The following is a 14,665-nucleotide window of genomic DNA, read 5'->3' as shown; positions in this document are numbered from 1 at the left end:
CACTGCTTTTAGAGAAATGAAATGACTCCTAGTAAGTTGTCCACAACAGTCCTCATTTGATACAAATTTTTAAAGCTACTAGCAATACCTCCATGAAAACCTTTTCTTCTCATGTGGTAAGCATTTGATAACTGATTTTAGTAATTTTCATTTCTCTTTTAGCTAAGTCCTCAAATGAAAGCTAATTCCCATTGGTTAACAAAACAAACTAATCAAACCCAAAGACTTAGATTAATATGATTCTAAACACATAATCAGATCCTTTAAATTTGGAGGGAGCTGATCAAATAAACTACATTGATCAAATGAACTCAGACTAAAGGAAAACAAACAGATGTTTGCATAGACTAAAGAGAGGGTAATTTAACATGCTATTCACATAAAGTCAATATAACTGAAAACAGTTCAATTATATAATTGTTTTTGGTCAGTACCTTTTTTTATCTTAAATGCTTCAGAAGTGATCCTTCACCCCCGCCAATATAAACATTGGACAAAACCACCCAGAATATCGCACTGGAGGTATTTTGTATCCGTTAACATTAGATAGCAAGGAAAGCTTAATTCATTCAGATGTAAAAGACAACTATGGAAACCCTCCCGCCCCCCACTTTCCTTCTGTGGAAGTGCTACACATGCTGTATTACTTACCATTTTACCTAAAGATAACACAATACTCAAAATAAGGCTGTACCAAAGGCCACAATTAAATGATATTTACTTTCTAGGGTAAATTTGGGGAGATTCATATACTGGTAAAAAGTTATACAACAATGCAAGCCACTGAGCAGAAGAAAGCTGTAGCTAACTCAGAAAGTATTAGCTTAATTATTAAATCCTGCCTGTTTTACAAAGAACATTATTTTTTCCCCATCAACAGGCCAACAGTATCAGATGTTTCTCAGTACGAGAAACCAACCATAAGCAAATAAATTAGATATTCCAAATACTATTCATATACGTGCTGGAAGAAAGCATCCTTTCTTCAAGTAATACAAACCCTGATCCTGCAGCTGACTGCAGGAATGAAAACCTGCTACCAGAACACCTATGGTCTTCTCCTCACCCAGCAGAAAAGCAAACAAACCTTACTTAAATTATGGCAATCACAAATACAGTACCAGTGGTTAGCAAGTTGAAGCACTTCTAAAAACAAGTCCAATCTTGTGGAGAGAGTGAAACATCATTAGCTGCATTACATGACTGTCAGCAAGACTAATGATTAAGAGTGTATATATAGATCATTGATTTAGACAGTGGGAAGCAGAAACTGCAAGCACTTCTACTGCACGTATACACTGAAGGGGCCAATCTCAGACACCTGCAGACAGAGGTGACAGGGGGACACAGCAGGAGAGGGGAGGGGACAATGAACATGTACTTACAGAGTATGCTGGGTTTTCCTTCTGCTTGGCAAGTCTTACCAAGAACAGCTCTCTCAACATACACCATGGTGTTAACTCCTGCCTTGCTTGTTATCAACACCCCCCCCCCCCCCCCATTTTGTCCTGCTAAAAGGCTAACACTTGACTTGCCATGGGACCTGCTGAAATTATTTTGGCTAGTCTGTGGTGAAAGGGGTTAAGGAACAGTTCTCAATACTGGCAAACTCAGACTGGCAAGCAACTGTTCAAAATGTCAGAAGCAGCAACATGCTAAAACCTAGAGGAATGATGAACACATGCTAGCTTCCTAGGAGGCTAGAAGGTATAAGGAGTTCATCCCAACCATTCAAAATTTTTAACAGCTTTCTCTCACTTTTGCATTTTTTATTCGTAGAGGAAGGGCTGGTGGATACAGTAATCTAAATGTATTGACTTATTGAACTACACCAGGCTACCATTTAGATAATGCAGATGTTTTCTAACAGATTTCATAATCCTAAAGGAAAGAAGTCAACTTGATAACATACTCTGATTATGACAATGTATTACTAATGTTTTTGAGTTCTTCACAGATTAAATATGGAGCAAGCTGAACATGCAAAAATAAAGTTATCATTGTCAGTTTTAAAGATCTTAATCCAAGCCCCTAACATGGCAAAAAAAATCCCACAAAAGCTGTCAAATTCACACACGCAACTGCTTTTAGCAGATTGGCCTTTTAGACACAAGACCAAAGCTGCACTCAAAGCTAGGAAGAGAAGCTCAAGCTAGTGGTTTCACTCTGCAAAATAATTCTGTTGAACCAACTGATATGCAGCAAAATACTTCCCCAAACCCCCTCTAGTGGTTCATCTGTAGGAGAGTTCTTTACAATCAAAAGGCAAAACCGGTTATTAGAAAATGAAGAGGTTTGCTCCAAGCTTTGTTGATCTACTGGGGAAGGGCTGTGAATTAACGTTATTCTTCCAGTCTGCCTACTGCAAGAAAATCTGTTCAAGCATACAACAAAAATGGAACACCGTGGCTACTGTTTTTCGTGTAAATAATAATAATAAAAAAAGTTCAAATGTGGTTTCTTAGGGCATGATGTCTAAGTGGGCATTGGTGTTTCAAATACATGTCACTCCTGTTGGTTACTCATACTGATTGGGAGTATGAGAAACATGGGAACATATATCTCAGGAGCCATTGTTGCCTCCTCTCACCACACAGCTCTCTTCCTCTAGATCTCCTTCTCCAATCTAGACTGCCCTATCCAGTAACATAGAAATCCCATTCTCCTGACCCAGCAAAATTAAAGGAACAGATGGAACCTGCTGAACTTGATGAGGCAGATAACTTTCACATTATTCTGAAGCTAAACATCACGACAGTTTAATCAACTTCAGCCTATCCTTTAAAAAGCAGAACTAAAGGCTAGTCATTTGCTACAAATTACATAATAAATCATCAATGGCTATTGTTTCATATAAGTATGGCATATTAAAATAACTTCAATAAGCTTCTATATACTAGAAGTTAGTTTCTACTCTTGCATATCCTACAGTAAAGTAGAAACATAATTTGCTACATTTAAAGGAAAACCAGTTTAAAATACAAAGTAATGTTGATATCTTTAATTTTTATTAGTCGACTTTGTAAAAGGATGGAAAATAAAAGGGTATTCAAACTATAGACAAAGTGTCCTCTTCTTACCATGACCTGGGACAGACACTGAAATAGTACCGGTCTGTACTAGATATGAGCTGGCAGTATAGTCCTCATCTGTATCAGAGTCCTGAACTGGCTGGCTGGCGTTATTACTTAATAACCACCTCTGGTTGTCATGGAGATTGGGTGATGGAGGAGGGGAGTGTAAATGTTCAGTAACTGATGGACTAGATGAGGAGGATGGCATGGGAGGACCTATGAAAAAAAATAAAAAATAATTTAAAATATGGGTCAAGATATCACATGAACAACAAATCATTTTTTGCATCACTGAAAGGCGAATAGTCTATTTCAAACAATAAAAAGAGATGGACAAAGAAGATATGACAATTATCTGTAATAAACCGGTTTAGAAAACCTAACACAATGCCACGACTTGTTATTTCAATGGACAGTGTCTATCAACTACCTAGAATTCCAATGTCTCTGCAACAGAGAATGACAGAGGAACAGGTGCCAAACTTAACGAAGTATTTTTTGTACAACCATTCAGAAAACACATGATTTTCTATTATTCAAGCCTTTCCGCAGTATAGAAGTACTGAAATATATGGCCAAATACAGGGCTGCTTCTTTCAGTGGGATACTCCAGTCCAAAACCTAGTTATGGAAAAAAAAAATACAGACCAACAAAGAGAAAGGAACAGCTTTCCAAGCTCACACATACAGGGAAACTCAGCCCTGAATTTCTACCATGAGTTACTATGACAGGAATTTCAGTTTTTACCAGCATTTCTCAGACACATACACTATTTAAAGTCTATTAAAATGTTTCACCTGTAAAACTTGAGTCTATCTGCACAAGTTGTTTTAAAACATGCATATGCAATGACTACATCCCATTTCTACATCTTGAAAGTATCGTAAAGGCATCACGGAGGAAGACAGATTTAAACAAAGCTTTAGGATATCATAACAATGCATTTAGTCCTCCAATGGAACAACGATTAAACGTGGTAAACAGCAGAGAAAGCGTCACCTAATTTACCCTGTGAATACATTCGTTCTTTATGGTATTTAGTCAGCACCGATCTCACCCCGTGAGGGTAAGACTGCTGGACTACTTCTGAATATAGTATTATGTTGCCTACAGGTAGGGAATTGTACCAGAAAATAAAGTAGCTTTACTACATACTTTATGTTAAAAGAATTAGATTAACCTGCACGGATACCATTCGTAACTATGAATCTATATTTATATTAAAGGAAGAGAGTGGGGTTTTTCCATCATGTAATGACTTGTTTTTATGGTACTCAATAGTATAGTTATGCTGGAGAGGTGCAGCACCCTTCAGCATTATATTTAAGATTAACACAACAAATCATATTGGCACAAAAAGCTTGAACTACCTTCCCTTGATCTCCCTTGTACACTGCCAGAATCACCTTAATTTTTGATTTTTTTTCTGTCATATTCAGTTTAGCCATTTATCCCACCACATTGTATTTTAAAAGACCTCGAGAACATGTTGCTAAACCCTAACCAATCGTTTTCCCTGGAAAGAAACTTGTGACAGCCTCACAACAAACCATTTGCTTAATTCTTCCATGTCATTTACCTCTTCTTGTATTGAACAGCACAATACGTATCATTACCAATTTAAGATTCAGGTTTGGTTCTGGAAGTAAAGCGAGCACTTGCTATTACTCAAGTAACTCCTGTGTGAAACTGATGGTTTACAGCCATGGAAATAACAAGGACGGGGGAACAACGTTTTACAGGGCTCTACTTGGGAATCTGGAAGTAAAGATTGGGCATGTTTTAAAGTTCAAGATAAAGTGACACCAGATTTTCTTGCTACACCTTGATTTTTTACATTGCTTATTTCAGTAATCTGGATTTGTAGTTATTTCCTGATGGAGTATTTAATGCACTATTTATGATATATTCAAACTGATGTAGATAGCTATTACATTTAATTTTTTGAATAACTGCAATAACAGTTAACCGTTTTTCAAACACAAATTAGCTCATTAACACTCGTTAACTTTCGAACACAACAGAGCCTTGGTTACATAAACTGTAATCATACAAAATATCCAGTTGCCTGAGAATGTGTCACGTTGAAGGTGCCTTAATTATTTTGTGAGTTACCTCATTTATCCAAATTTATTAATTGACTCAGTGGTACTGGCTAGTTCACACTGCACTGGACTGATGAGTTGCCATCCAGAACGAGCATCACTTTAGGTGCTCGGGCTTACTGGGTTTCTCAGTTCAGAAAACACTGTGTGTCAGGTGTGGGGTGGAAGCAGGGGACTACTAGCAAAGCTCCCACTGCTACACTCAGTGGGTATAGATCTCTGCCACTGCAGAAATCGGGTGATAAGGGCTTTAACACCACCAGCAAGTTACACAATTTTGGTGATTTGATTTTTATAAACCAGTGTAACACTGGCAAGCAGGTCTTAGAATTATAGAATCATTTAGGTTGGAAAAGATATTTAAGATCAAGTCCAACCATTAACCTAAAACTACCATGTCCACCACTAAACCATGTCCCTAACCACCACATCTACACACCTTTTAAATACCTCCAGGGACGGTGACTCCACCACTTCCCTGGGCAGCCTGTTCCAATGCTAGACAACCCTTTCAGTGAAGAATTTCCTCCCTAACAGCCAAGCTAAACCTCCCCTGCACAGCCTGAGGCCATTGCCTCTTGTCCTATCGCTTGTTACTTGGAAGAAGAGACCAGCACCCACCTCGCTACAGCCTCCTTGCTGCAGGGAGTGATGGGGTCTCCCCTGAGCCCCTTCTCTCCAGGCTCGACAACCCCAGTTCCTTCAGACGCTCCTCATACCACTTGTCCTCTAGACCCCTCACCAGCTTCGGTGTCCGTCTTTGGACTTGCTCCAGCACCTCAATGTCCTTCTGGTAGGGAGGGGCCCAAAACCGAACACAGGATTGAGCATGGGGCCTCGCCAGTACCAAGTCCAGGGGGACAATCACTTCCCTTGTCCTGCTGGCCACATCAGTATTTCTGACACAAGCCAGGATGCTGTTGGCCGCCTTGGCCACCTGGGCACACAGCTGGCTCATGCCCAGCCGGCTGCTGACCAGCCCCCCAGGCCCTTCCCCCCAGGCCCTTCCCAGCCGCTCCCCCCCAGCCTGTAGCGCTGCGGGGGGCTGGTGTCACCCACGGGCAGGACCCGGCACTGACCCGTGTTCAACCTCATACAAGTGGCCTCGGCCCATCAGTCCAGCCTGTCCAGACCCCTCTGCAGAGCTTTTATATCCTCAAGAGATCAACACTCCCCCCCAGCTTGGTGTTGGCTGCGACCTTGCTGAGGGTGCACTCGATCCCCTCATCCAGATCATCGATAAAGATCTTAAACAGGAGTGGGCCCAATACGGAGCCCTGGGGACACCACTTGTGACCGGCCACCAGCTGCATCTAACTCCAGTTACTACCAGTCACTGGGCCCGGCCGTCCAGCCAGCTTTTTACCCAGTGTAGAGTTCACCCATCCAAGCCCTGAGCAGCCAGTTTCTCCAGGAGAACGCTGTGGGAAACAGTGTCAAAGGCTTTACTGGAGCCTCGGTAGGCAACATCCGCAGCCTTTTGCTCATCCACTGAGTGGGTCACTTTGTTATGGAATGAGATCAGGTTGGTCAAACCTTTCATAAATGCCTGCTGATTGGGCCTGATCATGTAGTTGCACTGTACATGCCATGTGATGTCACTCCATAAACTTCCCCACCAGCATGAAGATCAGGCTGGGTGAGCGCTTCCACCAGCTCCCTCAGTACCCTTGGATGGATCCCAATCAAGCTCCATAGACCTGTGCATGTCTAAGTGGTGTAGCAGGTCGCTCACCACTTTCCCTTGGATTATGGGGGCTTCGCTCTGCTCCCTGTCCGTCTTCCAGTTCAGGGGGCTGGGTGCTCAGAGAACAACTGGTCTTACTGCTAAAGGCTGAGGTGAAGAAGGCATTAAGTACCTCAGCCTTTGTCACTGTTTCCCCCTGCATCCAATAAAGGATGGAAACTCTCCTTAACCCTCCTTTTGGTGCTTTCTTGTCACTAAATTACACAGTCCGCAGAGAAAAGGGAGCTGGTTATAATATGAGCCATTTCATTGTAAGAACCCTAGGCCAACCAGCAGTATTTCTGTACAAATTCATTCAGCACTGGCAGATTTCTGCATTGAGCTCCTCTTTGATTCCAAGTGAAAAGGTAGATAGATTGCTATATTGTCATTTATAGAATAAGCTACATGTTAAGAAAAAAAAAAAACACCAAACACCACACTAGAAAGAAGTAGTGTAAATGATGTACATATTCCTCTCCAATTCTTTTTTACATGGAATGAAAGGCATTTTAAAATATGTTGTAATATCTCTTATTGAAGTCTTAAACACATTTATAAATCACAAAAATCATTAAATATGACAAAAGCCAATTATATTGATTATAACACTTTTTCCACACAGCTTGGAGGCACAAAACGATGCAAAGAATACTTCATTCTAAGGAAAACCACAGAAATACAAATATTGATTTTCCGCCCTCCCTGTTCTGCTTCTTTTCATATACAGGCTAGCAGAAATTTCTGTTCTGCTTTGACTTTCTTGCCCATACTTTAAAAAAAGCAAATTTTCATGTTTTAACTATGTGACTTTGACATAAGATGGTAAGCTATTTTTAATGAGAAAGTATACTGGGCTTAAGAGTACTGAAATCTCATCTTTTAGGTTAGTTGTAAGTATAAACACACTTTAATCCGTTGGCATGTTTATAACCAAAAATACATGACTTTCAATTATCTTTCTGTATTTAGGAAAAAAAAAAATTATCTCGCACAAACCAAAAACGATTTGCAGCAAATATAGGCAAACTACAGCAGGAACAGACTTAATAGAGCAGTATGTGAAGATGTGAATAAATTTGCTAAGGAAATAATACAAGTCCCCAAAGAAAGTAAAACCCAAAGAACTGCTTGTAAGAGGAACACTGACAAAGAAATACACCTGAGCTAATAATGGATACATTAAATACAGATGTACAAGATAATTATGTAAAAAAATAATTTTGTACTGTTCTACACAAAGATTGACTCTACCTAAACTAAAAAATAAAAGTTAGAAGCAGAGCTGATGTCACATATGGAAAAGCTGAAAGGGACAAGTATGGTAAGTGCAACCCATAAAAAGATAGCAAAGAAACAAAGGGAAAGACTGCCATCAGTGGACTGGTAGTAATGGGAGGCACAGGAATGCACGGGATTTTCTATCTTCAGTATATTAAGGCTTAAGTAAGTCTAAGGCTGAGCCTCTGGCAGTTGCTGCTGTCTAACACCATGGGTATGAGCACAGGGAAGGGAGGGGAGCTACCGCAGAGCGTGGGAAGGGCTGGGGGTAGTGCAGGGCAGAGCTGTGCCTTCAACCCCAAAGCCTCAGGGACACTTCCACCTAGCCACAGCCCGCAGCTTAGAGTCACGTACAGGTTGTCTACACCCATTCCCTTTAAAAAAATAATAATTAAAAAAAAATTTAAAAAGTCTATTAGCAGCACTTAAGCTTATTTATATTGTATTATGAAGAACGAATCCAACAACTGCTCAGCTTTCATCTTTTATCTGTCTTCACATGCTGAAGAAGCACTTTGCTTCAACACCAACGGGTGCGTAAATGAATTACACACTGCATCTTCACTACATGCACTTTAGAGAAAATAGTATTGGGCACTTTTGGAACATGGCATTTAGGAGAAAAGTAGGATGGAAGAGAAGCAATAGTAATGATCTCCTGCTGTTGCAAGGTGGGCAGGCTGGAATAGATGACCCAGAAAGCCTCTGCAGAGCCTTAAAATACATGTACTTATCAAAACTTCCCAACAGATCCAAACTCTTTAAACAGCAACATTTTGATGGCCATATGATATCAACAAAAAAGGAAAAACCTTGTTTACTTTCTTTCGTAACTGTAAATCTACAGATTCTTAAGATCATGCTTTACTTCAAGAGAGTCTTTGCTGCTTCAAGAATTTCTTTAACACACAACTTATGTTCACATATCTAGATTAATTTTCAAAACCTGGCATTATCAATTCACTTTGCATAAGATGTATTGAAAGTTACGTACTTTGCAAAAGTAATTTCACTATAAAAATTTGAAGGGCCATTATTTTCATCTCAATCAGAATGCATAAATCCTATACCTAACTCTTACACAGAACTTCTGATGGCTGCTTAAGGCAATACAAGAGCAGACAGCTCTGTTTAGGCTGCTTAGCTATGGCAGAACAGTGCAGTTTTCCTTTCACAGTCTTGGCAGCCCTTGTCACTGAGACTGAAGGAAAAAAATTCCTCTATCTGCATCTCAAAGACAGAAGAGGAGAGTCTTATTTTGAAGTAAAAAGTACTTACTGACTTCAATGTCAGTAAGAAAATGCTATTAAATTACAAATTGCAAGGTAGATATCTCCTTCCCTTACTTAAATTAATGGGATTTTTGCTGGTGACTTCATGGAAATGAAGATTTCATGTTATTTTAAATGGCACTATTATGTCATATAAACCCAAAACCACACCACATACTGTGGAAAAATACATTATACATATAATGGCTCACTAACAGTAGCTACATATACCCATTTTGTACCTTCTTTGTTCCACACAACAGGAAAAGACAGGTTGCTGGTTGTTGTTTTTTTTTTTATTATTATTTTTTTTTAATAAAAATGGGATCCTTTAAAACTGGGATCAGACAGGCAGTGGTTTGTGAAGGTCAGAAATAGAATGTCTTCTGGCTAAATTAATTAGAAACCAAAACACTTTCAAACAGGCTGAGGACACTTACAGCCCTTCTGAATCAAGCTGAGATGGCTCTTTGCAATCTGTTCTAGGACTTCCCAGCGTGCTGAAAGCTGTAACACACTCTTGTTAAATAGGGCACCTACACCCTCCTAACAAGCTTACTGATCACATCCCGAAGTTTCAAATACCAATGTAGCACATGTAGATTGAATCACAAAAACCTTCTAAAACCCCCCAAACTCCAGACCAGGTATGTACAACCCTAAGCAACCGGATTTTGGACCTCTTCATCTCTGTGTATAACACAGTAAGTTAGCAGTAAGTGTTTTTTAATTGTAAACTCATTTTTTATTATGGACTCCCTGTATGCTCTCCAACTCGTATGACTTGGCATTGGCATTTATCTCTCTGCTGGATACTGCAGCCTTCTGCAGCCAACCTGCAGTGACAGTTATCTCTTAATTAAAACTCTACATGCAAATAGAACTGCTGAAAAGTGGTGTGGCACAGCACACAAAGAACGATTATTTATAACCAACACAGTTCTTTTTATCTCCTTGTATCAGAGTCGACCATTGTAGCTACTGTGACTATGTCCCCAAGGAAACACATGCATAGACAGTCTTTCAAATATATACACATGCATATATACCAACAAGACTGTATAAATCCATCTACAGTGAAAAACACTCCGGTGAGAAGAACTACGTGCCAAGAATTCTTTAAAAAATAAATGTTTTCAAATGTGTAAAAACGATGCTTGCAATCTACTGTGGGTTTTCCATTTAACTGTTTTTGTTTTCCTTTGTTTGTATGCATAACGGATGACCCTTTTACACCTGAATTGGGAAGTGTATTTTCCAAGTTTCAAACCCCTCTGAGTGCTGATGAACTATGACTACATCTTAGATGCAATACTTAAATACAAATGCCATGTTCTTTTCCTAGATTTCCTTGTAAAGTATTACTTCTAAACAAAACAAGTGTATTATCATGACACTTATCTAAACTCACAAAGTTGCAACTGCTTCTGTAGACTGAAAGCTGAAATTTTACAAGACTATATTCAAAAGACATTGATTTGAAAACAAAAGTAATCCATTAGAAAGAAAGAGAAATGCTGGCCTGAAATGTAATTTGTTGGGCTGGTTTTTTGTTTTGTTTTTCTTTATTTTATTTTTCCCTTTTTCTTTCTTCTTGGAAGTGTAGTATAATAACCACAAACTGTAATATAAACCTTGTAATTGTCTTCTGAAAAACAGAAAGATTTCTTAAGAAAAACAGTTATGCATTACAACTGACACTCATTTCTGTAGCAAACACTTAGTGTTTTGAAGCATTTTGGTGGTTTCAGAAATTTAACAGCTGCTGCTCAGCAGATTGCTAAATGAAAAGGAGTGCCCTGTTCTTACAGGGGTCAGGCTGCATGACCACAACGGCTCCTTCTTAAATCCCGAGTTCAGGCAGTGCTCATCTTAGCTTTAAATGGCAGTTTTGTCTGTAACAAAATTGCAGAATATGAGCCTTAACTGACAGATTATCCTAACTGAACTGCATTTCTCTCACTACCTGTTTAAAGTTATTATTATCATTTTCAAAAGTAATTACCTCATAACATAAAAGCTAGGTGCGCAGCAAAGGTCCACTCAGCCAGGCAGAAAGTTCATGAGCTGAACTAAGAGCTCAAGCATCTCTAGCATCCAGATTTTATTTTTAGGAGCCATTTTGTTCAACTCAACTTTAGTTTCCACTTTATTTCCCCCAACATTAATTAAAAGCAAGCATGCAAAATGTTGGTAGGGGAACAGAGAGCTATTTCCAGAAGAGTGAAAATTCCTATTCCGCTCAGAAAATAATTTTAAGTGATGTGTCTCTGTATTTTTAGAAAAAGATGCCTAATTCTTTTTTCTTTGGGGTGGGGGGTTTGGACAGAAGCAAGCTGATGAAATCAACAGTGGATTCTTGCATGAAAATGTCACCTCTCCGTTTAGAGCATCTGCTGGGATTCAAGTTCCTCTGCCTTGTGGTAACAGCCTCATCCAGCACAGCCTGGGCAAGACCGCACCAGCTCCGCCACCGACTCAGCTGTACAAGTTGCATACTCACAGTTTTGGCAAAGCTGCTACCACTTGCAGCAAGCACATGACAGCTGGAGCATGGAGGTCTCTAAGGGCACACAGAGCTTCAACTGTGTAGGCAGGGGAGCTCCTGGGGGCCCCATCTGGACCCTGCGTGGCTCAGCCATAGACCTGGCCCCTTCCCACCACAGCCACCAAGCTGCCGCCTGCTCGAATCTGGCCAAATTAGAGAGGTGCCCAGTCTCTCCACATGCAGGCAGGGATACACAGCTGTGTACCAAGGCGACGCAGGAGGCACCCATTCGTAGCTAATGACTTCTGCCTCAGTCACAGCCCTGCACTGCTGTGCACATCTGCCTGGGCTTACTGCTTCACTGACCACTACACGGAGGGGTGGGAGAGGGCAGGAGAGGTCCCTTGAGTGGAGGGGATGTGCAGCCACTCGGTTCTTTCTATTCCCTATTCACATGCAAAACAAACAAGAATCACACAGTGCTGTAGACAGAACCCAGCCCTTCTCAAAAACCTGCCAGGATTTTAACGTTAAAAAACCCACCACAAACACAAGCAAAAAAATCAGGAAAACACCCCACCAGTGCTTTTTTTTTTTATTTCCAGAAATGGAACTGCACGTTAAAAAATGGAGTTACTGGCATATACTGTAACTGCTGTGACAGCTACTCTCAGTCTCTGTGTGTCTTATAGTCACTCAGTGATGAGGCTGAAGAGTTTACCAAGTTTCCACTCTCAATTCTGACCTTTGTAAAAGGCTAATTTTTCTGGATGCTGATATTCTTTCAGATGGCAATTCATAAAAAGTAATCGCCTAAAAAAGTACCTTTGAAGAAATGCTTCTTTGCTTTTCCTATCCATGTTTTTTTATTATTGGAGGAGAAATGGATTGAGCTGTGTCACATCTGGTTCATACTCCTTCCAGTATGACTCTGTGGGCTAAACCGGGGGGGGGGGGGGAGTGGGGTGATGGGGGGGTGTGGTCAGAAGCAAGTCTTTTTGGAACAGGACAGGAAATGCACCTTGAAGAGCACAAGAGGGCTTGGGTTGTTTTTTGTTTTTTTGGAAAGGAGGTGGGGGAAAGGCTTGTTAAAGAGAAAATAAATCTGAGAACGACTCACAATTCATTCAGTTTTCAGATTCAGGTAATTTCCCACCCTCATTTCTCCCACCCCAGTAAGTAGTCTAAAGAGAAATCAAAATAAATACTAATTAACTAAATTTGGTTTTCTTAATTCTACCAGGCCCTACATGAGAAAAGCAGTCAAAGCAATGGTAGGGATGCCAGTTTTGCCTAATTTTGCTACTACTGTGGCTACTGCCTTGCAGTATGCTATAAAGGAAACCCTATCTTTGAAGCAAAGCATCCAGAGAAGCTTTCAATGACATTGGATTGCCTGTGCTTGCAGACCACAGAGTATAACTTGCTTTCTTAGAAGGGAACATGGCAAATTTAAAGAGAGATTTTGATAGAAGGTAACAAAGATCAACAAACTGCTGGGAAAGCATTCTATAAAACTCACCTACATTAAAAAAAATGTTATTTCTCAATATTCAAATTAGTTATTTTAGGATAGTTATTTATATCCCTCTTAGCTGCATTTTTGGGACCATTAGATATTTCAAAAGATCAGGGCTGTGGCATAGCAAAGGAGGAGGAGGAGGAGGAAGGATGCAATGACTGTTGCCATCTTCACCAGCTTCTGATGGAAAGCTGCCCCAGGGACTGGCACACATCCTGACATGAACTCCACACCTCCCAGCACGGCTCTGCAAGGACCATCATGCTGTGAAGCCGTGCTATCACCAGAGCCTTCCACATGAAATAAACATCGTGCTGCTACACCCTGCTTTTTCCCAATAAAGTAAACCAATAAAATTTCTTGTAAAACTAAAGAACCGTGCAATGCTTACGAAAGCATACCTTTAGCAACAAGAAAGGAGAAAGCAGTCCTGCTAATAAAACATCAAACTTATCTAACCAGTAAAGAAGTATTGAACTTCATAGGGTTTGTATGCCTGGAGGTAACAGAGTAGGTATTTTTGCTAGCTCTTCATTGCTCCATTTTCAAAAGCCCTTCCCTTCCTGCTGCACTTTCAAGTTTTGTTCCTTGTTGGGGCTTTTTTTTTTTTCCTATATTAAATCTAACTTCTTAACAAAGGAATTTTGGGTCGCAGAGGAATTAGAGAATTACCAGAAAATTATCGACTGTTGTCTCACGCAGTACCACTCTCGCAAGCAACAGGACATTTACTGGACATTGATGTCTCATTACATCTAGCATGTAATTTATTTCTCTGTTGGAACAGAACTTATCAGCTTTGCCCATGTGGAGAAAATGTTTCTACCTCAGAAACAAATAGATGACCACAGGCAGGAAGCTGGAAAGCTTAAATGAAAACCCACCGCATGATCACCAAAGTTAGCTTGCTACCAAAGCCACTAAGGCAGCAGTGTTGAAATGGGCCGGAGGTGGCATTTTAGGGCCAGATTTTTGACAAAGCGTAGTCTTGTTGAGGGATGATTTAGAAAACTGAGAACAATAAAAACTGTTGGGTACTAGGAACTCAGAGAAAGCTGGACTTATTATTTAGATGTTGCTGGAAATTCAGCCTTAAACAAAACCCCCACATCAAAGCAGTCCCTTATGCTTGCCTGATTATATAAACAGTAATGTTTTAACTGGTGAGAAAATTTATACAGTATTTGCAAAGCACCC

General features: G+C 40.1%; 1 protein-coding gene across 7 annotated transcripts in view; it reads right to left on the bottom strand.

Annotated features, from left to right (window-relative positions):
- TENM3 (teneurin transmembrane protein 3) overlaps positions 1 to 14,665 on the bottom strand; it is a 323,343-nt gene that overhangs the window by 169,232 nt on the left and 139,446 nt on the right. For all 7 annotated transcript variants that reach the window (XM_040600425.1, XM_040600594.1, XM_040600681.1 and 4 more), the window contains exon 3: positions 3,081 to 3,290. In XM_040600425.1, coding sequence (XP_040456359.1) covers positions 3,081 to 3,290 — 210 coding nt within the window. The remainder of the gene's footprint in view (positions 1 to 3,080; positions 3,291 to 14,665) is intronic.

The sequence above is a fragment of the Falco naumanni genome, chromosome 1 (assembly GCF_017639655.2).
Source record: "Falco naumanni isolate bFalNau1 chromosome 1, bFalNau1.pat, whole genome shotgun sequence".
NCBI classification, from domain to species: domain Eukaryota; kingdom Metazoa; phylum Chordata; class Aves; order Falconiformes; family Falconidae; genus Falco; species Falco naumanni.
Note: the sequence above shows the minus strand (reverse complement) of the source record. Positions and strands in the feature narration are given on the sequence as shown.